Below are 27,863 nucleotides of genomic sequence, written 5' to 3'. Positions count from 1 at the left end.
CATGGCAGAAGTCGGTAATGCTACCAACATTGGTGCCTTGACCAAGTCCTGATATCCACCGGGCACTCTGCTGGCAGGTGAGCTGTAGTTATTATCACTGGTTCTTACAGCTACCCCCCACTTTGCCAAATAGTAAAGTGAAGACCACGGAGCTTGAACAGCGTCTTCAAGTCCATGCTCAGTAGGAGTTGGGTGGATCTCTTCCCACTATCACTGAATATCAGTGGCTTGAGTGTATTTACATGAGAGCATGGCAGTTTAGTGATGGCAAAGCATTTACACTTATAAGTTGTACACTTATCAATTCGGCACAGATCATTTAACCCCTTTCTGCTTCAGTGTCCTTGTCCATGAAATGGGCATCCCAATGGTACTTAGCTATGGGTTGTTGTAAGGATTAATGAACTTATGCATTTAAAGTACTCACAAGAGCTCCTTGTGAGTACTATAGGTACTCACTTATGGTTTGTACAGTTAGCAGTACAGTTATTTTCTTAGCCTCAAGCAGGGCCAGCGTGTTTACCCCATTTAGAGAAAAGGAAACTCAAGTCCAGCATGTTAAATGACTTAACTATGGTCATTGTATAAGCAATAAACCCAACTTGTTCAGCCACTTGTGGGTCTGGGCCTGGAGGGCATGGACACTCCCAGGACAGAACATGGTGGAAGAACATTCTCTGCTGGGAACCACAGGTAATGGCCTGGGTTTTAGTTCTGGAGCTGTCACTGTCTCTTTCTGACCTTGACTCGGTCACTTACCTTCTCTGAGCTTTGGTTTCTGGACCTGAAAATGGCTTGCTCTGAAGATCAGAAAAAAATGACACGTTTCCTCCAAGTCTTGTTTCAGTCTATGACCTAATGCAACTTTTCCCTTCCACACTGAAAACTAACAAACTTGGATTCTTCATTGACTTTCTTCCATTCTCACTCCGATTGTTGACTTTCACCCACCCCCATAGGCTCAGCCTAATGAGTCATCAATGAGCAACTAGAATCAGGAGAAAGAGGAGGAAAAGTACTTAAATAACTGAGACTTTTTTCCCCCTGTAGTACCAAAAAGACTTCTTCCCAAACTACTGTTGCTATGGAAACTTTCCTTCTTTCCTAAAACTAATGAATTTCTCACTTTGGGAGGCAGGGTGATTTTCCTTGCACTTCTCAACTAGATTAAATGCTTGTTAACAGAGGCCCTGCATCTTATGTGGAATAAAGACAAGTACCCCCTCCTTCTTCCATTCCCTCCAGGACAGATTCATTATGGCAGGCAGGAGGCTGTGCTCATTCAGGTAGCCACTCTGGCACTCATTTGCAACTAAAATGTTGAATTTCTTCCCCTCAGTCTGCGAAATTTTCATGAGGAATTACAGAGAATAGACCTCAATTCTCATGTTTTGCTTTTAGAAAACGATCAGAAAAATCCCTAGGAAGCAAAAAAACTTGCTCAAGATTGCATAAGTAATTAATGACAGAAAGAGAGCTAGGGTTCCATCTGCCCAGCCCCACTCATCCGTACTCAAGCACCCATTCACCTCTTTGGGAACTGGGAACCTCTAAGTTTGCAACTATATGCATGGAGACCTCAGCTCTGGGGATGCAATGCTAGCATGGCACAGACTTCCTTGGACAGAATCCTAGGCAGAACCTAATCTGAATTAATTTCCAGGACCCAACCTACCAATCAGACATGCCCTGACTGGTCCTGAGTATCTGTATTCATTCTGCTAGAAGACATTTTGAAAATGGATGAGGGTGAGGGGGCAAGAGGGTTGGGAAAGATAGGTAGGTCTAAATCTCCAGAACAAACAAGAACAAGAGGCATACCGGTGGCAGTTTAGACTTAGTATGATTTTTAAGTGGAATTAATGGGAAAGAAATAAGAAATATATCTTTTCATTTATTGTGTATTTTATTCTTTTTCAGAAGAGTATAGGATGACCTTGACATTGGAATTGTGGTATCCAATGTGATAGATTTGTGGGACTACCCTGAAAGATCACTTATACCAAGAGTTTATTTTGTCTGTTTATACATTCAGCCACAAGCTATCAGAGACAAGAGCAACACATACCCACTCAGCAACTTCTTAGCAAAATGTCTATCCCTCACCTACAAGAAGGGCAGGGTTCAGAAATGGCCATGGCATCCATTCTGGAGGGCTATGGAGAAAGACGCTTGTCTGCCAAGGTCTTAGTAATAAAAGAACTAAGAATTAAACATTAGGATCAACATGAAATGGAGAAACGTCCTGGATTAGAGCCTCTGGAGAGAGAACTGTCATCAGCCAGCCTGGGTATGACCCAACCGGAGCGTCAACTACAGACTGAGCTGGCCAGAAGGGGGCATGTCTGCCCTACCAGCACAGAAGAGAGTGTGGTAAGACACTGCTGGTGGCGCTGTTCCTCGGGCCCTAAGCTTGCATTCTGACTAGGGGACTGGCACACTGGCCCAGTGTGGGTATGTTTCAACAGAGGCTGTTCAATATTGGAATCACAGCATGACTAAGTCCTGTCATTCTGATTCCAGGACTGCCAATACACTCCTACTTGTCACTGGATTTCCTGACTGCTCTAGAGTGAGCAATGATCAGAGGACTCCTCTCTGTGGACACCTCAGCAGTCTGCTCCTGAGAAACACATTAACAGAGTGGTTAAGAGTTGGGAGCCAGATGAACTGGGGTTAAATGCTGCCTGACTACTCACTAGCTGTGTGACCTTGTGCAAACAAGTGGACATTCTTGTTTGATCCACCTGTTTCCACAACTTACTCCCTTGGAGGTGCAGTTACTCTCATGTGCCTGTGAGTTAGACTCCTGAGCCTATAGGGTGCAAGCCCAGGCCAGGCCTGGGGGAAGTTCACAAAGGCTGAGGAGGATGGAACCGACAGGAAGCCTTGGGATGGCCAGTGGGCCACATTCAGGTGATGGTCCAATAAATCTCAGCTAAAGCTTTTTGAATTCAAACACTCTAGAAACCAGAAGTGTCAAATACCTACTGTATTTTTGTAGAAGAAGTACAGCACCATGTTGGCAAGTCGGGAATAGCACCAATGTCCATGAACAATTAAGAGTCTCTCAAGGTATCGGAATCTCGGCACTGCAAAGTCACTGGCCATCACTGCCTTGAAAGGGAGAGAAGTCCCTGTTATTGTTGACACCTTATTCCACCTAAGGTCTGTCATATCTTCCCCAAATACAAGGCAAACATGCATGGAGAAATCCAGTTTCAAACACAAATGTACATGTGACTGGCCAAGGCTCACTTTACCAGGATTTCCCTTATTATCTCGTTCAGTTAAAAAAAAAATCAATCTCAACAAGCACTCTAGTTCAGGGATATCATTTTATAGAAGTCATTTAAGATTTAAAATATATGTAATTGATTTTTACAAGTTTTTGTTTTCCAATGCTTTTTTTAACAAGCAAAAAACAAAAACAAAAGCCCAGAGATGTACACAGCTTCTCTGCTATTCTCCACTCTCTGATGTTTTATTCATATTAGGATCTCAACCCAGAGATGAACCAAAGCTGCCCCTTTTGTATGCATCCTGGCAGTTGACCATCCGGATAGGTATGTTTTGGGTCCTTCTCCTCAGGAGCCACAGGTGATAAGCAAGGCCAAGCCTATGGCTCTGCAGGCCTTCACATAATCCAGTCCCAGGAAGCCGCTAAAGGGCAATGGGTGTCCACTCCACCCAGAAGACAGTGGGGGAAAGCAGGTTTCCTCCATGGACAGGAAAGATGACTGGGGGTGGAAGCTTCCTCTCACTTCACTCAGCATCATGCTCTATACAATTAAACTGGGCCAGACAAATGCCATCAAAATTATATCTTTTGTACCCAGAATAACTTAGACCCCACCATATAATGAATTTTTCTATGTGGGAAAAAAAAGTTAAAGAAAATATCAGGAAAAGATAGATTTCTGCTCATCTTTGAAGGACTGTTCTATACAAAAATGTCAGTCTGCTTCATTTATTTCCCTATAGTCAAATAACTCCTAGAAAATAGTAGGTCACACTTAATGTGGTCTTCTGTGGATCAGAATAATGTAATTATACATGACAGAAAAGTGAGAAGCCTTAGAACGTCTGCTTTCTGAATCAAAAGTTAAGGATTTCAAAGCAAATACTGTTTCTATACCTCTTTCTGTCACCACTGGGGTTTGGAGGGCTTTGTATTCCTCTCCAGACTTCTGACACTCCTTCCTGCCTCCAAATCTAGGCCCCAAACCCACTGTTTGTCCCTCTGTCAAGATGGATCCCAGCTAGGTTAGATCCTCCATGCAGAAACTAGTGTTTCTCTTTGATGGCATTTATTACAATTGTGACTATTTGTGAACATTTAAAATATGTATCTGTCTTCCCAGCTTTTTTCTGGACATTCCATGAGAGCCAGGATAGTAGAGGTTGTGATCACCCTGAATCCTGAGTTCTGAGTCAATGCTTGGCCCCATGAAGTGATCAATAAACATGGGGAACTAGATGACCCCATGAAGACCAAGCTTCTTGGAGATGCAGGATCTCCTTTGTCCAATTGGGATAGCTTCTCCCATCATGCTCTATACAGTTAAAGTAACTGGGCCAGACAAATGCCCAGTTGGCTAATCTGGGAAGCTCCAAACACTCTCACTCATTCTCGATCTGCTCAGATTCCTAGTGTCACTGTTACCACAGCATCCCACAAAGTCTGTCTTCCAAAGGGCTCACCTTTACTTACTGGACTAAAATGAAAGCAGGTAAATATTCCCTGGGAACCTGAGCACTTAGAACAGTAAGAAAAGGTATCAGGACTTATTGTCGTCTTACTTAATGCATCCTTAATAAGAAGTGTGCCTTTAATAAATGCAAAAGTGTCCAGCAACATCCTACCTGGAAGTTATGCCCACTCAAAGCTTTGTCTCAGTATGTGCCCTATGGCTTGGCTGTTCCCATCACTTCTCACATGATTTCAATCATGGATCTCTCTGGCCCCTGCCTTGAGGAAGTGAGTAGTGGTGGCAGATCAGTCTCTTCCCCATCCAAAAACCTGACCATCTTTCACAAAAAATGTATTTACTTGGTGCATTTCTCTTGCATATACTATTTATGGGCACTGCCCTGGTCAGCTTTTCACTACAGGAAACCGATGCAATGGCGGCGATAATGAAAACATCAAAATGAACCAACTATTATGATTATGTTTATCAATTCACCACCCTAACCCCTTCCCCTGGGCACACAGCACTAAAAGGCAGGGATAGAACCAACCCTGGGCTGCATTTTTAGTTTCACGGAAGAATTAAAACCACACAAGTAACATAGCACAGTGACTGAGGTCAGATGAGAGCAGGAGAGTAAGGCATGTGCTGAGATTGGGCCAAGAGGGAACTACTGTGTTTCTAGCTCAGGACTTTCCAACTTACTATTATTTGCATGTCAGGTAAGGAAATTAAGGAGTTCTGCACAGACCTGGCACATATTAAGCGTTCAATGAATAATTACTGATTGCATCAATGAATGAATCAACCAATGACTAAATGGTGACCAACATCTGGATTTTTAGGAGAAGAAAACAGGATAGATTGTTCTCTAAAATCTCCACCAAGTTAAAAAAAATGTCATGATTCAAAGTTAATCAAATGTTGGAAATTGTTGTGATACTACATCCAGAAGAAAGTTATTTTTAATTAACTCAGTTGTTCAACACATAAATCACATGTTGAGAACCAACATAGTGACAAATGAAAAAGGCAGAGACTAATTTTCATGTGAGTCAAGATGGCTACTTTCAATTTTTATAATGATACCAGGTTCCAACTGTCCTACAGCAGATTCATTTTTTCAAATGGTTATCTCTAATGTTCAGGAACAGCAAAATATGCCCTCCAAGGATGAGCCATAAATAGCCATAGCGGTGATGACTCACCTTGCCTTACTCTGTTCCACTTATTTCACAAAAATATACTTATAGACATAGGCAAAGGTTTTTACTGCTTCATAAACATGAAGGACTAGCCATCTTCCACCTTATCGTCTACTACTGGCTTACAACCATCATGTTTTATTAAAGGCCAACCCTTTAGCTTACTTGACAAAGTTCATAGCAAGGTATGTCAGTGGGCCACTTGGACACATAGGACAGTCCTGATTGGTCTTTACCTGCATGCCCTCCTGGCCTGAGATCCCCACACCCACATCTGCCACCTGGATCATGCTGACATCATTGGCTCCATCTCCTAGAAACAGCACAGGCAGGAAGAATCGTTTGAGTTGAGGTGCACAGAATCAAATGGCTTGATGGATCTTCATGGGGTCCCTATTGGGCTGAGTCCTGTGAAAGGGTCATGGGGATGAGTGAGGAAGAGGCGGTACAGAGTTTGCCCAGGAAATTGAGTTAAGCAGTCAGAAAAAAACATGGTGTGAGGTTTGGAACTGCCTGTCACATCAAGAGATGTTTCAGAAAGCAGGCTCGCATGGTAACCATTTTACTTAGTATTTGGTCTACATTATTGGCTCATATACCTATACAGAGAGCCCATAACACAGTGCGGTGTCTGGCACAATAAAGATGGTATCATCACCATTATTATTACTTACTGAACTCTAGCCTTTATCACATGTAGAATATATCAGTCAAGTCTATTCTAATTCATACTAACAGGAGTGGCTTTCTGAACTGAACAAAGGAGGTTAAATTCTGCCCAGCAAACTGTAGAGTTCTTTTTGTACACTGATTACCAGCAAGTTTGTTAGCTATTGTGCTTGCCTTTAGGTCCTTTAAAGATGTAATAAAGAACTTCTATTTGTTCAGTCAAGCTGCTGATGGTTAGAAAATGGTTAGGAACATAAAACATAGGTTAGAGGTCTCATCATCTTCAGGGAAAAGCAAGCAGAGACTTAAAGTCTTTGTCACTAAGCGACAATGACCATTCTTGGAATGGGGCAATAGAAGGGCCCAAATCCCAGAGTACCTCCCAAGTTTCAAATGTGCAAAAAGTGCAGACATACAAGTTGGAGTGATTCATAATGTGGCTATAGGATATCTGTGTCCTATGATTTTCCTGTTCTTTATTGTGCTGGCCCAACATGAGTGATCAGTCAATATTTGTCACACTGAAATTCTGTGAAGTAGTAACAATCTCTGCAGCTTCTCCCACAATGTCCCAATCAAAGTGAGATATGGGAGGCAATAATGTTCTCTACATTATTAACTGCTAGACACCTGGGACTAGGTGCCATCAATGCTTTCACTCATGGTCAAAGAAATGAGCGAAAGTTCTGATGGGTCATTACTTTCCCTTTCTCTTTTGAGATTCTATTTTGTTTTTTCTTTTCTTTGTAACCAACCAAGACTCTACCTCCATTTTTCAAAAATAAATACCATACACCAGTGATTCCGTGACTGATCCAGGCACTGAGTAAGCTTTGAAAATGTGGTTTACTCATTTGTGTCTTACACCAACCTTACCAGGAGGTATGGTCCTCATGTCACTGCTAAGAGTTGCTCAGAGAAGCCTGCACCCAGCCTGCACACTCCTCAGCACCTACAAAACTTGCTCAGGGAGCTCTGAAGGCCACTCCAGACACATGGGAGCAAAGGTGGTACTGAGACAGCCTCCTTTGGAAGGGGTCCACCCATGGAGACTTCCCACAGCCTGGACCAGGGAGTCATGGCTAAACATGTATTCACATCTATGCTCATCTCACTCCCCTTAGTGGTTACCACATCCCTCAAGATGTACAGAGCTGTCTCCATGACAACCACACTAAGGCCCCCCCGACCTCAGACCCAGACTCTACACTAACCTCAACCCTATCCTAATGTGAGAGGGTAGTAACCCCCACATCAACAAGGGGGGCTGTCACAGACCTTTTGCAGAAAATACTATAAATATTATTGATTAGTGAGGACCCTTTATTTCAAAACTAAATCTCACCTAGGTATGCATTCTATATTCAGGGAGACCAAAATTTTTGAGATCTGGGGGTCAAGGAGATCACTCTTTTCCCCAGGCTATCCAGTCTTTCCCAGCCCTCACCAGCAAGTGGTGCTGCTGAGTCCCTGAACCTGGTTGGAGACCAGACCCCACCCAACCAGATGTGGGTGGGGATGGTGCCCTGGGAGGAGGAGACAGGGGAGGACCAGGTAGCACTGGATAGGAGCCTAGAAAACTCTCCAGGCCAACAGTCTGCAAGGAAAAGCCACCATTAGATGCACAGTCCTTAAAGAAAGGATGTAAGATTTAGCAACTATTCACATGCTTATGTGAATTACATGTGAATTACATTTAATTACATGCTTGTCTTGGAACATTCAGCAAAATTCAAAGGATAAGAGGCAGTGGGAATTATGATCACCATCAAGTCTTTGGGCTCTTGTAGCATTATGGAGTCTTGGGACTCCAGTTGGCTCACAGTGACCGGAAACACCTGCAAAGGGCCTTCTTTCTAAGGTGTTCTTGGGTAATGGCTAGAATGCAGGGCTCTGCTGTGGCTGAGGCTGCCTGGAATGGCCGATCTCTAGTTTCCTGTCTTGCAGGAAACACTATATAAGTTCTGTCTTCTTAAACCATCATTGTATTACTGGCTTCCTATATATAGCTATAACTGTTGCTACCATAGTTTGTAATTTTCAAATCTACATTTTGTATTTCAAACAGGATGTCTGTTTTATTGTATTAGGTGTGATTTTAAGAATAGGAAAAAGAGCAAGGAAATGTTTCTCTGTCTTACAGGAGAGCATAGAAGGGGTGGAAAATGCAGGAAGCAGCTGCACAAGATGGGGGCTACTCATTTACACAGGGCCCTGCCTGGCTAGCCTGGATACTTGCCTATGGCCAGGGTCATGGCCTTGAGCTTGCTTCTGACCAGTTTCACCACCATACTCTTCTGCAGAGGTGTCGAGCGACAGCAAAGGACTGACCGGCACTGCTTAGCGAGAAAGAGAAATTTGTCTTCTAGGTTTTTCTCAAGGGCATAGGCCAGACTTCTCCCGTCGATCACGAGGCTCGGGCTGGGGCCAGAGGTGGTAGACGTGGAGGGTGGGCAGAGAGGGGAGAACCCCACGCTCACGTTGTCTGTGGTCTTCTCAGGGGCAATGCGGGGGCTCCTGGACTGCACGTAGTGTAGGCACTGGTCTAGCAGGGCCTCACAGGCCTCCTGAAATGGGCATGAGAGGACAGTGCAATTCATTCAGCTGCGCCACAGATTACCTTCCTTGACACTCAAAGTCTGATCATCTCGAGGGCACCAGGCTGCAGGCTCTGCCCAGAAGGCCTCCCTCCTGAAACTGGGAAGTTAGTTGAAGATGAAGACTTTCCACATTGAAGAGGATGAACTTGTAGGGTTTTGATAAGATTCTACTTTTAATTTCCCATTGTACTATGTGGAGGTTAGATAGAATATCTTCATTTTGGAAGGTCTGAATGTATGTGGCTAAACTGCTGGCTGGTTAGGCGAGGAAGCCTTATATGTACTTCTCCCTGGCTCTCTGAGGCCTTTACTCAGCCCTTCTTGTTTCTTCTTGAGGTACAAAGCCCTTTAAAAGTCTTTGTTATGATCATCCTCTAAGGAAGTGTAATTATCAGTGTTTCCCTAATGTCTCCAGTTGACCAGGGAAATAAATTTTTTAACAAGCATACAAAAGGCTTTTACTGACAATGCCCTTTCAAAACTGTACCTGAATTCCAGAAAGAATAGGAACATTTAATGGGGAACCTGAGGGGTCAGGGGACATAAGAAAGACAACTATTTCCAGAAACAAACACACTCCAGGGAAGGCAAGTAGTTCTTGGCCCTTTATAGACAGTAAGCCCACTGGGTAAGCAATCGATTTCCTGCAATACACCCTGAAAATCCAGCTGTGTTCAGTAAGTGCTTATTGAGGAACTCTTGTACTTAGAAAAGTGAGTGAGACAAGACTTTGGCTCAGGTCATGATCTCAGTTTGTGAGTTCAAGCCCCACATTGGGCTCTGTGCTGACAGCTCAGAGCCTGGAGGCTGCTTCAGATTCTGTTTCTCTCTCTCTCTCTCTTCCCCTCCCCCACTCATGTGCGTGCATGCTCTCTCAAAAATAAATAAATATTAAAAAAATTTTTTTTAAAGAAAAAGTTGATGAATTGGACCTCATCATCCAGTTCAAAAAGATGTTTCAAGTGGGATCTCACTCAAGGAATCAGAGCCCAGACCAGGGCTTTATGAGAAGGAGATAATCCCTACATACTTGATGATTTAATAGATAAATGTGATTGGATCAAAACCCTCAGTGCACAGTGGGGCATCAATGAGACAACCCATCCTGTCCTGAGTACATCAGTGCTGAATGGACTGGTTCCCTGGCTCATGTGACCTCATAAAAGACTTCTCCAACATTGTTGACATGGACAGGTCAGGGAAAACAAGTTGAACTTTGCATTTGTAAAGTCCAGATGTATGTCCCTTTGAAATTAAGAAATTCCAGCAAATTCCACACCTTCCTAGGCAATGACAAAAACATTCTAAGTGCCAGAAACACAACACAGGTGTAAACAGAGAGGTAGAGGGCAAAGTCCTCTCATAGCAGTTGTCAGAAATTGAAAACATTCCTGTTGCTGTGGGGGCTAGTTGGGTATGAAGCTGTCCCAGGTAGAACACAGGCTCCTGGAAACATACACACCTGGGACTCAGCATTCAGGGTGATGACTTCCTCATCATGGTCCAGCAGTTTGCAGGCATATGCAATGTTAATAGCGGTTTCTTGTTTGTCACCGGTGAGAACCCAAATCTGCAGGCCTGCTTGACGCAATTTAGCAATGGTCTCTGGGACTCCATCCTGCAGGCGGTCTTCAATCCCAGTAGCACCTGGTCAAATGTGCAACAGTGTATGTGATCCCCCTCCTCACATTCCCCCAGACCCTGATGGGGTACGAATGCCATCACCAACACACCAAAGATGCTGGCATGACCCCATAGACTGGGAGCAACTTGAGGCTGGTCTCATGTGGAAGCAGTCTTTGATAATTCATCATTTCAGGACAGTGGTAAACCCTTTCAATAACTCCCTCGATTGACACAGTCAAGAATGAGTCAGAATAACTGAGGCACTAAACACAATTCTCTGTTCATTTGCCAACAACAAAGCACTTCCAATGTTTTCTAACATGCAGCTAATTTTTAACTTAATAGATAACATGGAAACAAATCTTGTGGGGAAATGTTTATAATGACCATATTCTGAAGGATGAAAAAGCTTTAAAAATTATCCATTCCATGTAAAATTTCTGGTGAATGACATCCACAATATTTGCTCTCAGCAATGCTTACCATTATCTGTCTACACAGACCACACAAGCCATTATTTCTTGAAAGCAATGTTATCCAGAAGGTACCGTCCCCATAAATGTAAGTAATAAGCAGTGGCTTTCCCTAGGTAGGCCTCTGTATATTGGAACAAATCTACTCAGTGCCAAAAGATGCTCTCCAGGCTAGCCTCAGTTTTGTTCCTGTTGCCAACATAATGAGATTGTCTCTATCTCCCCTCTTAAAGTACAACATTGACTGAGGGCCCCTCATCAGCCCTTTCTCTTTTATGCCATACTCATCCCTGTGATAAGAGGCTGCTATGGGCTGAATGTGTACCACTACTCCCAAAACTCATAGGTTGAAGCCCTAACCCTCAGGGTGATGGCATTAGGAGGTGGTGCCTTGGGGAGGTGATTAGGTCATCAGAGTGGAACACTCATGAATGGGGTTAGTGCACTTATAATAAGGGACACAGGAGAGATGATCTCTCTCTACCATTTATGGATACAGAAGGAGGACAGTCATCTGCAAACCAGCAAGACAGCCCTTTAAGGAACCAAAATGGCCAGTACTTTGATATGGGACTTCAGTCTCCATAACTATGAGAAAGCAATGTCTGTTATTTGAGCTGTCCAGTATGTATTATTTTGTTATGGCAGCCTGAAATGATTAAGATAGACACCACTTCCTTTTCTCTTCCTAAAACAGATGAGTTGGCAGATGCAAGGAGGGTGGAGTCAAGGTATAATTGACCTACAAAAAGCATTCAATAACTTAAAGACACATCACCACATGCGGCTAAGTACTGGATCCTGTGCCTGTTTCTCACTCAGTGCTCCACTGCAGCCCTTCTGTTCACCCCAGAGAATTATCACCCAGCAGAAGGAAACTGGGATGTCAAAAGACAGAGTCACATGCCCAGGCTCTCATGGCCAGTAAATGACGAAGCCAGGACTGAACAACCAAGCCAAGGCTCCTAGCCTCTGAAAAAAGGAAAGGTAGGAGTGAAATAGTATAGGTGAAGAGACAGACTAGGGGCTCACAGCCAAGTCCTCAAATAGTTAAGGTCTTACCTTCTTGGAAGGGGAAGAGATTTTATCTGTGTTGCTCCAGAGGGTAGGACAAGTGTCCACTGGAAGAAGAAACTGGGGAGGCAAATTTTACTCCACTCAAGAGTCAGAGCTCTCCAGGGAGAGTGCCCCACAGTGAAGGGTCAGAGAACTTAGACAGGCACACCTGTCCTCAGGCCAAGAGGACAAACAGGATCCCCTGCCTTGCCAAAGGGTCTCATCTGTTTTGGAGAAGCATGTTCTAGATGTGAACAGTCCTAGCTCAGTAAATCAAAACCTGGCAGACTAGAAAAAACTGTTTCCAAGTGTTTTCATTTAATCACTCCCAGGGATACTGCTAATGATGTCTCTGGGCCTCTGGATCTTGGGCCTTTTTTGCGCAGTGCATGCCCTCTTATAGGATACCACAGGCAGAAAAGAATATTATATAAAGTATGTATGTTATGCTACTAAATATATTATTAAGATGAATTAAATGTTATATTAGGTATGTATATATAGATATGTAGGTAGCCCAATTCCTTTGTCCAGGGAACAAGGGCAAATGAATTACAGCCTCTCTGTATTGAATGAAGAGATGAACTCCAGTTTCTCCATGCCCCAGGTATACCATCTGACTACTAGCACCACAGGATGTAGTGTGTGTATATACAGCATGATTACAAACGGTGCAGTCACAGAGACCATGTATACAAAGACTCAGCTAATTTAATACAAATTTAATATTAAATATTTTAAATATTAAAATAAATACTCTTATAAATACTAATATGAACACAGTAGTAAATATGAGCACATTTTAGTAAAAAATGAGCTCATTTTCTTTTTCAACCAAATTGAATCCATGAAACATTCATAAGACATAAAGTGCAGCCATTTCTGGAGTCCAACAGTTTCTTTTTGACTTAGGGGTAGGAGGTAGACTCAATAAGCATCAATTGTTGAGAAGCCTTGTTCCTCATCTCTATTTCTGTGGGAAAGCAGTGTTTAAGGGAAGGCAAGTCAGGTGTTGTCACTGGGTGTCTAGTGGGACAGTACATAGAACATCAAGAAACGGGACATGGTGTGAATGTTCAATCAAGGATGGTTGGTCCTGGGAGCCATGCTAGCATCAGGCCAGGCAATTCCTTAATCAAGGCCAGCATGTGAAGAGCTGCCAGAGACTGGAGCCATGTCACCTCACCATCCAGAACTGTCTCTGCAAATTCCATACTGCTCAGTGCAACGCATGCTCATGTGCATAATTACCCAACAGATGCAAATTTGTTTCCAGGCGAATGGCAGACTGGAAGAGAAGCTCTTCACGATTGTCCAGGGAGGATTCTGCTTCTAAATGACTTTGCAACCAACAGGCATACTCTTCTTCACTCAGAACCTACATGAGACACACTGATGAATCCAATGCAGGTGCTGAGCACTGTTGGGGCAGTGGTCAGCACGTGCACTTGTGGAGGGGGCACCCACTCACCCTTTTGGCAATGCACAAAGTGCGCAGACCTTCCACTGCGTACAGGTTGAGGTAATTCTGAGTCTTGCTTCGGATTTTCTTTTGATGCCTTCCTCTGGCGTCATCTAGGTTGGAATAGAAGCAGAAACATGGATGAGTAAGAACAGAGTCCAGCAGACTGCCCTGGACCACTCCATAAACCTCAGGTAGCTCTGCACGGTGTTGAAACAGCTCTACACATATAGCTGACACAGAGGAGAGGTCAGCACCACTCTAGATGTTCTAGCCTGGAAGCTCTTCTCACCCAGCTTCCAGGCAAGCCTCCCATGAAAATGGCCACATTTTTAAGGTCTGAAAGTAGTCATGTTCACAGACACAGAAAGGAGCATAGAGGAGACAAAGGAATTGTTTAAAGGATGCAGAGCAATGTGAATCTATTTAACACTAGTGAACTGTATACTTATTAAGATGGTAAATTTTGTTATATGGGGTTTGTTTTTTACCACAGTTAAAAAGAAAAAGCTAAGAAACTAGCTGTCTACATGTGAGACCTCTCCAAACATGCACCCTTTTCTGTTTCCTGTAGACACAGCTGAGCATACTTATTGCTTATTACTGAACTACGGAAGTGCTGACTTTGAGCCTCACCCAACTTGTGGCATCCATGACAAGGTGACACACACTTTTGTAACTCTTAACATTTTCTTGGGTCACCAATTATGAGTGGGAAATCATAAGGCACTTTAGTTTGTGCATGATAAAAGTATATTATGACTGTGTTTCAGGGCCAGTGAGAAAGAAGTTGTCTTCACCTCTCTGCAGTGTTCTAGCTGTCTGCATTTGGAATTGCATTTTGTTGCAATTCACTAAGCAGGAATGTCACAAGAGCATCCTACCCCATGATTTACTCCAACAATCTCCTGTGAAACCTTGGTACCACTAGATTCATCCCATGTCTATTTTGTCACTTGTAAATTGTACACACTTTTCACATAAAATTTAAGGTAAAAGCTGCTTTGTTATTTTAAAAAGAACCACATCATATTTATGACTGTTACTAATGACCTTTGTTGAAATGAGCTCATATAAACAAAACTTTATTAGTGATCTGGTATCCCTTTGGTCCAGGAGGTACACATAAATTAAGGTACATATTCTTCCAGTTTGCAAAAAATTGTACTTTAGCAGAAAGTGCAGTTTCTACCCCCAAAATGCCAGTAGTATTACCAGATAGAATATAAGATGCATAAATAGCACATAAGACATACTTTTACTGGGGCGTCTAAGTGGCTCAGTCAGTTAAAAGTCCAATTCTTGATCTTGGCTCAGGTCATGATCTCACAGTGGTTCGTGAGATTGAACCCCGCATGGGGCTCAGAATTCTCTCCCTCTTTCTCTGCTCCTTCCCCCATTGTGTGCACATATTCTCTCTTTCAAAATAAATAAACTTAAAAAAAATACATACTTTTACTAAAAATATTATGTTGTTTATCTGAAGCTTAAATTAACTGGGCATTCAATAGATTTTGTGTGCTAAATCTGGCAACTCTATCAGTGGTGAGGCTCCTGGTTTGGGGAAGGCTGTCTACTATCTGAGTCAGGCCCTGGACAAACTGGACCTGGCAGAAACACTTTCACCTCTTAGACATGTGTTCTCCATAAAGATAGCACCCCTATGGGTCTAAAACACTGGCTGTGGGGCAAAAAAAGCCCGGACATGGGGTGCCTGGGTGGCTCAGTCAGTTGAGCACCCGACTTCGGCTTGGGTCATGATCTCACAGTTTGTGGGTTCGAGCCCCACATCGGGCTCTGTGCTGACAGCTCAGAGCCTGGACTTGCTTCCGATTCTGTGTCTCCCTCTCTCTCTGCCCCTCTCCCACTTGTGCTCTGTCTCTCAAAAATGAATAAATGTTAAAAAAAATTTAGAAAGCCCAGACATAATTTTAATTATATATTTAAAACATATTTAGGTATAGCATAAAGCACAGGTATATATACAGCACATAAACAAATATATATATATATATATATGTATATATATATATATAGCCTATCTGTGGCATTAAAATGTCATGGGGGGAATAATTTAAAAAATATCTAAAAAGGCTCCTTAAAGGGAGCAATAATGAATAAAAAGAGAGAGAGAGATAGGGAAAATCCTGCCCTAGATGACTTTGCTTTAGGAATTTAAATTTCCTGGAAAAAAGACACTCAAAAAATGACATCTTAATTGTGACTACCATTTACTCCTGATATCATGATAGCATTTTTAGAACATGATAACAACATTATTCCAGACGCTGGCTGTTCCTTGACCAGAGGCATCTGTCTAAGGGGCTTTGGAATTAAAATAATAATCATAAAGAACTTCAGTTCTCCAGGGAGGAGAGGGGAAGAAAGTAAAGGAGCAGTATGCAGGGGCTGTGCCCAAACACTTGTCAAAACAGAATCAATGAAAAAGAGGCAGGCCAGGCAGCTTGGCATTCTGGGTGCCCTGGATGAGTGTGCAATCACACAGGTGGCCACACTGAGCTGTTTCTGTATGGGAACACCCACAGCAGGGCCTGGGAAGAGACAAGCAAGCCCTGCAGAGAAGCAGTGACTGCCCTGCCTCATTCCCTCCCTCCTCTAGACTTGAAGACATACATCTCCTCTGCCACTTGAGGTAAGACCTTGCTCCTGATTCTTACATGATTTCTCCCTTACAGATTCCCACTACACCAGTAGCTGGACAGTCACTGAGAACCAATGACAGGGTCTGTAGGAATTGGCTCTTTGTGAATGCTGCGATACATCTGCATTCTGATGGAGGGGCCAGGATGCTAGAAAGAACTCAAACCCAAAGCAGACAAGCACCAAAGAGCTGGGGGCACCTAGGAAGAGTGGATTTGGTGCTGTCCTAGAAAGTACACCCGTGGACCCCCAGAGTTATGTGGTAAGCCTGGCTCTCCTGCACTGATCTCAGACTGCAGGCATTGTAATGTTCACATTGCATTTTCAGTGATATTCATGCAGTATCTGACTCTTTTCTGATACTTTACAGGCAACCCAGACCCCCTGTGGCTTTTATATCTATGGTAGTAGGAAGAATTCTGTGTTGCACTGCAAAACAGCCAGTTTGGTAATGGAGCAACATCATGGCCAGAGGTAGAACCAATGCTACCCAGCACCTCCTGGAGAGAAGTGGTGGCCTGAGGGGCACAGGAAGAAGGTCTCTGCAGCCACATCTGGGTGCTGGAGGTAAGGAGTGGGGGGCAAGCACAGTGTCAGACAGTAACAGCTCCTGTCAGTAAAGAAGACTCCCATGTCACTGCACTCAAGATGCAATAGGACTGAGAGGAGCCCTGCGCCAGCTCTGGCCAAGTAGTGCACATGGACACTGCAGCAGGGTCCCCACCAGTGCACTGCTGGCAATGCTCAGGACCCTGTGAAGAGGCGCTCAGAGGAAAATTTCCACTCCTACTCATGATTTTAACACGTGCTTTTAAAATGCTTAGTGATACTTCTATTTATTTTTTTCATTTTCTTAATGTTTTTGACAAATTTGTTTCTCTTATAGAGTCATCTCAGCAAGATGGCAAAATAAAGTGAATTTCCTCCCTTGTTTATGCATGCATTTATTGATTTATTGAATAGCAGCAATGGGTGATTCCCATGCTATGTGGTGGGCTACTCTCCATCCTCACTCTTGGAGAAGGTGGGGCAATCTGGGGGTTTGTGTCTTAAACACCACACAAAGTAGCAGCTGGACCAAACCTCAAGCAAGTGAATCTTAAGGGGAAGGAACCAGAGAGAAGGGAAAAGGGAGCTAGCTTATACTTTATGCTTATATAACACCAGACACTGTGCTAGGGGTTTGGACAGGGGCTTCCTATGAGGTCAGTATCCTGATTTCCTTTGTGCAGATGGGAAACTAAAGCAAAGAAAGTGACTTCTCCAGGGTCACTCCTTCCAGCCCATAAATATAGACCTGGGATTTGAACAGAGGTCTGTAGGTACTAGAGTAGGATACAGTCCCTGCTTTCTACCTGATCCCCCACAACTTCTAAGATTTGATCACGTCCTGAGAATATGACACACTCCCTCTAACACAGTCACATCAACCATCATCGTAGCCTCCTCTTGCCTTTTTTTGTAGAAGTGTTATATCTCTTTGAAGAAAGATCTTAAAGATCTGAAGTAATCCAGAGGATAATACTTGTGTGCCCACCTTACTTTATCACCAGTGCACAGGTACAGCAGCTTGAACACAATGCTCTACTTCCTGAGCACAGGTAAGTGCTCAAGTATGCTCTCCACACTCCATCCACCCACAAAGTAAAAGTTGAATGATTTATACATAATGCCGGGGTGTTACCAGTGGATAACTTCAAGGTAACCCCAGAGCCATCCTATAGCTCCTCTCTTGGGAAAGCAATGGAGTCTCAGAACATCTTGAATCTTAAGTTGCTGGATGTCTACACGTAGATCTTCCAAACATATCTGAACCACACACTGCTTGGAAATTCCTTGAGTAAGGTGGAGAGCTACACAAATTGTCTATTTTTAATCTGCCCCTTTCAATGTCATGGTTTGGACAATGTGTCACTATAGCAATGTCACTCTTTTACTTGTCTCATCCATGGTGCAACAGATGGAAGGCTTTGCTTCTTTTCACCTATAGTTACCTAGATATGGATAGTAATTTCCTCCCAGAGACCTGCAGTAGATGGACAGTAGCAGAGGAGGTGAGTGCAACAGCAAAGCTACACAGGGGCTGAAGGATCAGGTGAAGAGGGATATGAGGCTTCCCAGCCTGCTCTTAGTCTCCTCACACGCCCCTGACCTTAAAGTTGATTATGAGTGGTAGGAGTTGTTTGTTTGTGCTTTGTCTAGAAATTTAAGACTATGTACTCATTTAAAAGTGACCTGCCAGCAAAGTACAAGTGTGGCAACCACTGTACTTGCACAGCTCAACAGGATCCCTTTTCTCTATAGTGGGCCCCACCTACCACCCTGTCCTACCCATTTCTTAGTGCTACTCCAGGCCTTTTACCTTATACATGACCCATTGTATGTGGTTAATTCTTAAATACAACAGTCCATTAAACTGTCTTTAATTAAAAGGACAAAGTTTTTTTTTTTTTTACAGTAGAATTAAATCTCAGATAATTGCTATATCTGTTTTTCTTTTGTGTGGATGCAAAATCAAATTTCAGAATGAAGAAGGCTCAAAGAATGTATTTGGAAGCTTTCCTTCCTCTTCTCTTTTTTAGAATAGGTGGAGGAGATTTAGGTATTAACACTTCCTTAAATGTTAGGCAGAATTCACCTATGAATCCATTTGGTCCTGGATTTTCATTTTTTGGTAGTTTTTTTTTATTATCAATTCAATTTCATTACAATTAATTGGTCTGCTTGGATTTTTATTTCTTCCTGATTGTTTTAGAAGGCTGTACTTTGCTAGGAATTTATCAACTTCTTCCGGGTTTTCCAATTTGTTGGCATATAATTTTTAGTAGTATTCTCATAATCTTTTGTATTTCTGTGGTGTCAGTTGTAACTTCTTTCTTGTTTGGTCCTTTCTCTTTTTTCTTGATGAGCCTGGCTAAAGGTTTAGCAATTTTGTTTAGCTTTTTCAAAGAACCAGTTCTTGGTCAATGATTTTTTTTTTTTAAGTCTCTGATATTTATTATTTTCTTCTTTCTACTTCTCTTGGTCTTTGTTCTTCTTTTTCTAGTTCCTTTAGGTGTAGTAAGGTTAGACTGTTTATTTGAGCTTTTTGTTGTTTCTTGAGGTAAACCTGTATTGCTATTTATTTCCCTCTTAGAACCACTTTTACTGTACCCCATAGGTTTCAGACCATTGTATTTTCATTTTCATTTATTTCCATGTACTTTCTGATTTCTTCTTTTGTTGCTTAGCATCCTGTTGTTTAGCCTCCATGTGTTTGTGTTTTTTTCAGTATTTTTTTTCAATAAATGGTGGAAAAACTGGACATCTACATGTAAAAGAATGAAATTGAACTATTCTGACACCATACACAAAAATAAACTCAAAATGGATTAAAGATCTAAATGTGAGGGGCGCCTGGGTGGCGCAGTCGGTTAAGCGTCCGACTTCAGCCAGGTCACGATCTCGCGGTCCGTGAGTTCGAGCCCCGCGTCGGGCTCTGGGCTGATGGCTCAGAGCCTGGAGCCTGTTTCCGATTCTGTGTCTCCCTCTCTCTCTGCCCCTCGCCCGTTCATGCTCTGTCTCTCTCTGTCCCAAAAATAAATAAACGTTGAAAAAAAAAAAATTAAAAAAAAAAAAAAAAAAAAAAAGATCTAAATGTGAGACCTGAAACTATGAAAATCCTGGAAGAGAATACAGGCAGTAATCTGACACTGGCTGTAGCAACATTTTTCTAGACATGTCTCCTGATGCAAGAAAAACAAAAGCATAAAAACTATTAGGACTACATCAAAATAAAAAAGTTTTGCACAGTGAAGGAAACCATCAAGAAAACAAAAAGGCTACTGAATGGCAGAATGAAGGCGGCTCTGGGAATGCAAAATCAGCCTGTGTCTACACTAGCACAGAATCCCTGAGGTGGAAAGGCAAATCTTGCCCTCTGGTAGGTTATGCCCATGAAAAGCTATCCAAACTGTTTTCAGAGCCACGTTTGCAAACTGAGAGGTATTCCCGTGGGAAAAGGATTTCCTGTCTGTAGAGATTCCTTAGTACACTTTCCCACAACAGAGTGGTGCTGGCCTAGAGAGCCAGGAGTCCAGTTCTGAGGCACTGAAATTATGGTGAGAGGACCACGGGAAGTAAATTATTCCCTAGCTCCATCCAGTGTACAAGGTTTCACAGCAGGTTGTACCTAGAGCTGTTTCCAGAATACAATAGATAAGGAGACTGTGGAGGTCAGGCAGCAAAGCCACAGCAGATACCCTTCTATCTGCCAGCAGCACCCTCACCTCCACCCAGTCTCTCTCACCTAGATATGTACTCCTTCATCCTCCAAGTACAGAGGGAAGGGTGACAAGGTTTACTGATGGGGACCTTGGCCACCCCCCTCCCAAGGCCCAGAAGCATGTGTCTAGAAGGAGATGCAAACAAGCCCTTCTGCTGGATAAAGTTCTAACTGTCGACACCAGTGATTTAGATTTCTCTTTTTCAACACAGAAGTTATATGGAACTCTAGTATTCAAAAGAGACTTCAGGCTCTGCCTGAAGTTGGGACAGATGACAGTGAGTGAGAGGCCAGCAGCCTGTGACCTGAGGCAGCTCCACAAATTGGCTACAAACTATGACCTGGCTTCAGTCGCCCTGGTCCAGGCAATCACAGAGTAGGAACGAACCTTCCAGAACTTCTAGTCTAAAAGTTCTTGACCTCCATTGGCCAGATTTAAAACGATGCTAGGCCTCACCTCAAGTAACCCCCAACCCCACTGTTCTGAGGTGAATTTAGGCACTGAAGCCCTCCATCCTCCACCCCCCAGAGCATTCTAGTCCAAATACCTCAGAGGAGGGAAAGGGTGATCCAGAAAGGTAATCTCTGATAGGCACCGCTTTAGAAAAGGCTTAATGAAAATCACTTTACTCATGGAAAGGGACTGGAGGTGCCGCCCAGTGGAGAGGAGCTGGATACCTGAGGAGCAAGGCAGTAAGAGGTCCATGACCACTGAGTCAGCTCCTTTGGTATAGACATTGATCTCATCGGTGAGTGGGTGCCGGATCACCACTGACATCCTCTTGCGAATGGAGTCGAAGCCCAGCGTGTGTAGGAGCTCGAAGGTGAGCCTGCCCAGGTGGGGCAATTCCACTGATACCTGGTCATGCAGCCTGTCCACCAGCATGCAGTTGTAGGCCCGTGCAGCATACACAAGGGCTGCCTCGTCGGGGCTCTCTGCCTCATAGCGCAGCTCCTGCTCCTGCTCCAGCTCCACCCCCTGCTCCTGGGCAGTGTGCTCTGGGGCCCAGCTGGCAGCCCCACTGCTGTAGCCATTGCTGGCAATGGCTGGGGCTGGCTGGCCCAGCCTCTCCTCCAGCCTGAGCAGTGTGCTGTCATTGGACAGGGTGGACAGAAAGTTTGACCCTGACTTGTGGGTGGTCTTGTTGGTGGCCAGGCTCCCGATGCTGCTGCAACCGGAGGTCAGGCGGCTGGGTGAGAACTTTCGTAGGAAGTCTTCTATCGTCTTCACCGGGGACTTCACCTCCAACCTCACCCTCACCTGCAAGAGAAGCAGTTAGAAGACAGGGAAGGTGTGTCTAGAGACCTCACCCCAACTACCACTTCCCCAGTGGGGGCTCGGAGCATAGAATTCCCATTTCCCAGATTTTGGGGCATGCACTAAAAACTGCAACCAGAGCCAGCATTGATCTTCCTTGAGATCACCCTTTGGCCTCTTACACTTCACTTAAGCAAAGATTCGCAATATATATTCTTTTAGAATGTGATCACCAGGGTAGCTACATGGAGGCCCTGAACTGAGTCAGGGGACTCAGGCCAATGGTGCCTGCAGGCTTTCAGATTATCCTTTCTGCTGGCTGTCTTCACACTGCAATGTCCCACTGCTTTGCAGAAAAGGCTCAGAAGAGCATGCCTGTCATTGCCTGGCACAAAACCCAGCCTTTTTTTTCCCCACTTGCAAAAAACATTTAACAGAAGACCAGTTTATACAGTCCTTCGAATTATGTCTATATAAAATTTAAATAACATTCCCAACCCAAAAGAACTTTTCTAAACAGCTAAATGCATGGACAAATTCAGGATTGAAATCATTTAGCTCACTTTTTTTAAGTCACAATAAATTATATAGCTTCTAACAAGAAATGAAAACAACAAAATAACAGTTATACACATTTGCTAGAGTTCCAAAAAGCTTAATGATGGAGCAACAGCAATATTTTATTTAAAGGAGTATTGTTCACTAATGCTGGCATAATATACCTATTTTAACTTTCTGCTAGAAAATGGATTTAGAGCAAATGTTATAACAATCAAAACACGGAGTTATAGTTAGCCTTAAATTTTCATAATTTTGCCTGTGTGTCCAAAGTTGTATATTATACAATAGCCTCAAGAAAAGTTAGGTGTGTGGTCAAGCAGGGACTGTAGGACCAACTTTGATAAAGGTGCTTCTTCTTTGTTCCTATAATAACTTTAAATGTGCTACATATCCAAGGGGAGATTCAAACAGCCACACTGGAGTTCCAGCCGGCTCCAAATACCCTGAAGATTTAGTACTCATTAATATGTGAGAAAAGGAACACATCCAGAGACCCGTTCATTTGCAGTCTGAGGGTGGGTGATTAAATATTCTCCTCCCAATATGGAATGCACTGCTTATGTCACCATCATCACATGCCTCAGGTTATGCTGGGGTCTTTCTCAGTGATTCAGTAGTTGCAACAATGCCTGAGTTTGTCAGACAGGTTCTACTAGAATGCAGGGATGCATGCCAGAGGGGCTGAATACTAGGTGGTGGAAGAACCCAAAGGCCAGATGAGGGATGCTAAGGCAGCTAAGAGGTGAGCTGCAGCAGAAAACACCTCCTGACTAAGGCAGATGGTGCAACCCTGTGGTCTCTGAGTGGTGGGATCTTGTCCGCTCTGGATCTACCAGGCCCACTGGGGCTTTTGCAGGCCAGTGTCGCAGAAGCAAGGGCACAGGGGGTGCTGCATTACTGCCAGATAGGCTGCTGCCAAGAGAGAGCAGAGACCTCTTGTTCAGGCCACATCACACACCAATGGCGCCATCAGTGGAACCTGGTAAAAGGGCTAACCCAGGAGGAGGGAAAGGGGTCTGAGAGGGTAGGGGATTGAGAGGCAGGTCTATGGCATGCATCTAGCCCTAGAACACTTTTATTTTTACCCATTTAAAGTTTCCTTGCTGCATTATGCACATCCATCCTTAGGTGCACCCTATACAAGCATACATTCAGCCCACCTGGAGGACTTTCTCAGAAGCACCTGGGTTAGAGAGGATCTTTTTGCACATGAAACTTTAAGAATCTTATTATTAACCCAAACAAAAACCAACTTAGATTAATGCTATGTTTCCACCATCTTAAGTAACTTCACATCGATTCTTGACCACTTCTCCTTGAAAGATGATGTTAAAAGCCTTTGTTAACATCAAATACATTTATTGTGTGCCAAGCCCTACTCTGAGCCCTTTCCCTAACCCTCACCACTGGCCTCATGTCACATAAGGCACAGGAGGGGAAGGCTTATCCAAAGCCACTCAGCTGAGTGATAAAGTCAGGATTCAAGTCCAGGTGATTTGTCTGGGCCCCAAGCCTGTCTTGTGCACTCTTCTCTGAGAATCTGGAACCCTGAAATTCTGTGTAGGTAGTGTAGGGCAGCCTCACTCCAGGCCAGGCTGTTATGTGCCCCACCCATCATGGGAGGAAGTTGTCCTCTCTTACTTGGCCCCAAACCCCTCACCTGCCTCTGGTAGCCTAGGAATGGCACCACAGAACCAGTGAGCTGGCTTGTCCCATATAAAGCCCCCTGATATATCCCCTTAAACCTGAGAGAGGTAGTGTAAATAGTCCTGTTGGAAAGGGTAGACTGACAACAGTAGGGCCATGCTGAAGGTCAAAGGTATCAGCTTCACAGGGAAACTCCAGAACTTGCCTTTTGTCGTGGTTGATCCGGGGATGTGACTACTACCGTGTTGCAGATGGTAAGTGCGATGAAAAAGTCAAACACATCAGAGAGCTCTGGTGAGAGGTGGGCCAGTGGGTATTCCTGGTGCCTTGCGATGGCCAAACACCTGTCACATTCACTCACCTTCTCAAACAGCTTTGGGTCAGGTGTAATGTCTTTCTCCTGCAAGAAAATGGAGGCTTAGGGGTGAGTATGACCCAGTGACCTGCCAAGCATCCTGGTGCTTGACTATTTAAGGCACCTTGATTTTATTCTAAGTTGTAAAGGCCCCTTCATCTGACTCATCTACATATGCCATTTTATAGTGATGACTTACACATAATTTTAAATTGTGTAAGAATGTAATATCCATTATATGTGAAATGAAATGTATATATTCTTATATAGAACACATATATGTTGGCATTAAAAAATAATACAGCTAAGAATATAGATTATTATAGCATATCTGACTCAGAAAAATTTGAAAAAGACAGAGAAGGGAAAATAGAACAAATCTGTATCGCACCAGCTCACATACACACTTTTTGAAACATGTGCTTCTGTTTCCTCCCAGTCTTTTTTCTAGACACTTACGTTATATATATAATAAAATATTTTATACATTTTCTTTTGATATAAACCCAGAAGTGGGATTGCTGGATCATACAGTAATTCTATTTATAAGCTTTTAAGGAAACTCCATACTGTTTTCCCTAGTGGCTGCACCAGTTTACATTCTCACCAATAGTGCATGAATGAGGGTTCCCTTTTCCCTATATCCTTGCTGACACTTCTTATCTCTGGTCTTTTTGATGATAACCATTCTAACAGGTGTGAAAGATATCTTATTATGGTTTTGATTTGCATTTCCCACCTTAAATTTACACATTATATATCAACTATACTTCAATAAAGAAAAAATATACATAAATTGGCAGTTTCATGTTCCCCAAAACGTTATACACAGTTGACCCCTGAACAATGCAGGGGGTTGGGGCGCTGACCCCCCATGCAATCGAAAAGTCCATGTATAACTTTTGACACTCCCAAAATTAGCCTACTACTGACCAAAAGCCATACTGATAACATGAACAATGGACTAACACCATATTTTGAATTTTATATGTATTATATACTGTATTCTTACAATAAAGTAAGTTAGCAAAAATAAAATATGAAAATCATAAGGAAAATACAATTACAATACTGCACTATATTTCATTTTTTTTTTTAATTTTGCATGTAAGTGGACCAGCACAGTTCAAACCTGTGTTGATCAAGGGCTAACTGCAGTCTGATCTTTTCCAGGCTTTTAAGAATCATTTGAAAATACAACTTTTAACAACTTAGAAATTAGATATACTATAATTCATTTGGCCACTCTTTTATCACTGAATACATATTTTTTTCATTGATAAACTTCTATGCACAGAAATTTTTGACTGAATCACTAAATTCCTAGGTCAGAAAGTTTGAATATTTCAAATACCCTTGGACCCATATTGTTACATCGATGTCAGAAAAGCTTGTTTTCAACACAGTGCTCCTCCTGCCAGGTGGTAGAGCCCGACTCCCAAGTGCCCTGTATAAAACCACCAATCAGCAACCACAATTTAAATGGCAGCCTATATAGGTTTCAAAGGGCACAGAAGAATGAGGCCAACACAGAGTGATCAAAATGGATTCTTCCTCTCTGTTCTTAAAACATTTTAGAAGTGAAAGGATCTTTTAAAGGCTATCACTCATTCACTTCTGGAAATTTTCCTGCCTGATGAGAATGGTCCATAAATGTTGGGGCAAGGCAATGGAGAAAGAAGTTTATTGGATTTGGGCTCATCTACTTAAAACTTTTTTTTTTTTCATCTGTCTTTTCTTTTTCACAGTTGTCATCTTGCTCTGATGTTTTATTCATTTCATTTGGTAGGACAGACTTCCTCTCCGTCACTGATCTGAGTAGTTCACCAACAATTCCCTGGCCTTAGAGGCCATAACAAAGGGGCCATGTCAGTGTTTTAGAAAAGATCCAGCAATGTAGGGTGAAGAAAGTGTTGGCCACACAAGTTCTGTTAACTGAACAGAGCTAACCCCCCAGCAACAGCTCATTTGTATTATTACATACAGATACTTCTGATGAATGGAGGGAAATGACAGGGCAAGGAAAGGTGGTGTTGTCCCAGCATGGGTAGCTGCTGTCCTCTGAGTGGGACTCACCATAGGGCTGCTGAAAGCTGTGTGCTTGGACAGCATGCTGGCCCGCTTGGCCTCGGCCCGGCTGCCTGTGCGCCGATGTGACTTGGTGCTCTGGCTCCTGTGCATGATGCGAATGCTCTGATGGCTCGCAATGCTGCTGCGCTGGGGCAGCGAGCCCCCTCTGGGCACTGCCTCTTCCTCCTCTGAGTCTGCCTCCTGGTACCTGGCCAGACGCTGGGCTGTAGGGAAAGGCACATAGGGTGACACATCATGGGGAGGCTAGGAAAATGAAACTGATTCAGAGCACTCACCACCCTCACTTTCCCAAAGGCAAGGCCACATTTAATAAAAGTTTCCACTGAGAGATGGAGGCTTTATGTGCACCTACAGTCAACCTCATGAGGTTGATATTCTCCACCCCACTGCACAGATGAGAAGACTGAGTCTCAGAAAACTTAAGGACCTTGCTAAGTACACAGGATTCAGGAGGGTGGAGAGGACACCCAGGTCAATGTGATGCCAAAGCAAAGATCCTGTGCATTTTGGCACAGTGGCCATCGAGCTCCACAAACAAGTAAGGTGTGGACAGAGACAGATTCACATACAGCCCCTCTATTCAGGTGGACCCTAGGTGTGATGAATGTGGTTTGGGCAGCAGACAGTGGGGATGAAGGCAGGGCAATGAAGTCCTCTCCCACAGTGTAGCCAGGCTCCAGGCTTTGCCCTTATCCCAGGGTCATGGGGCCACCTGACTCACTAGGGCTGTTAGGACAGATCACAAGTTGAACATCTGCCCTGCAATCACACAAAAATAACAGTTTTCAGTCTGTATTGATGGTGCTTTCCCATGGGCGCTCCTTGTCCAGGGTCAGGTAGGGGGTGGGTATTATCTGCATTCACCTTGTAAGGATGAAGCTCTACCCAATAGGGAGGCTAACAGTCCTTTTGGGATTGCATAGAGTGGACAAATGTCACCAGGGTATAGACCCACCGGCAAAGATCCATTTTAGATGATCTTGACTGCACTGTTACACTTGAATGCTTAGTGGGGCATTGCCCAGCAAAAATCCGTGGCCATGTGGCCAGCCACTTGGTGAATCACATGAAGTACATCTGCTCTGTTTCTTGCTAATGAACGGCTCTGAACACATTTTTCTGGCTTTGCCCAGTTTTAGTTCAGCTTATTTCATCATAGATGAGCAAGGAGGCTATTCATGAGGATTACTCATTCAAAACAAGCAATCGCTAAGAACTTCGAGGGCAAGTCCAGTGCTGGG

General features: G+C 43.5%; 1 protein-coding gene across 3 annotated transcripts in view; it reads right to left on the bottom strand.

Moving 5' to 3' along the window:
- ATP10A (ATPase phospholipid transporting 10A (putative)) overlaps positions 1 to 27,863 on the bottom strand; it is a 194,172-nt gene that overhangs the window by 5,785 nt on the left and 160,524 nt on the right. For 2 of the 3 annotated variants that reach the window (XM_086711333.1, XM_086711332.1), the window contains exons 8-16: positions 26,608 to 26,825; positions 24,382 to 24,576; positions 21,389 to 21,971; positions 13,795 to 13,898; positions 13,575 to 13,701; positions 10,631 to 10,815; positions 8,808 to 9,135; positions 6,136 to 6,212; positions 2,992 to 3,117 (exon numbers count right to left, since the gene is read on the bottom strand). In XM_086711333.1, coding sequence (XP_086567459.1) covers positions 2,992 to 3,117; positions 6,136 to 6,212; positions 8,808 to 9,135; positions 10,631 to 10,815; positions 13,575 to 13,701; positions 13,795 to 13,898; positions 21,389 to 21,971; positions 24,382 to 24,576; positions 26,608 to 26,825 — 1,943 coding nt within the window. The remainder of the gene's footprint in view (positions 1 to 2,991; positions 3,118 to 6,135; positions 6,213 to 8,807; positions 9,136 to 10,630; positions 10,816 to 13,574; positions 13,702 to 13,794; positions 13,899 to 21,388; positions 21,972 to 24,381; positions 24,577 to 26,607; positions 26,826 to 27,863) is intronic. The other variant, XM_086711334.1, reaches the window with a different exon arrangement.

Source organism: Puma concolor, chromosome B3, assembly GCF_028749965.1.
Source record: "Puma concolor isolate L17-30 chromosome B3, mPumCon1.1.hap2, whole genome shotgun sequence".
NCBI lineage: Eukaryota > Metazoa > Chordata > Mammalia > Carnivora > Felidae > Puma > Puma concolor.
This window is presented reverse-complemented; position numbering and strand designations above follow the sequence as displayed.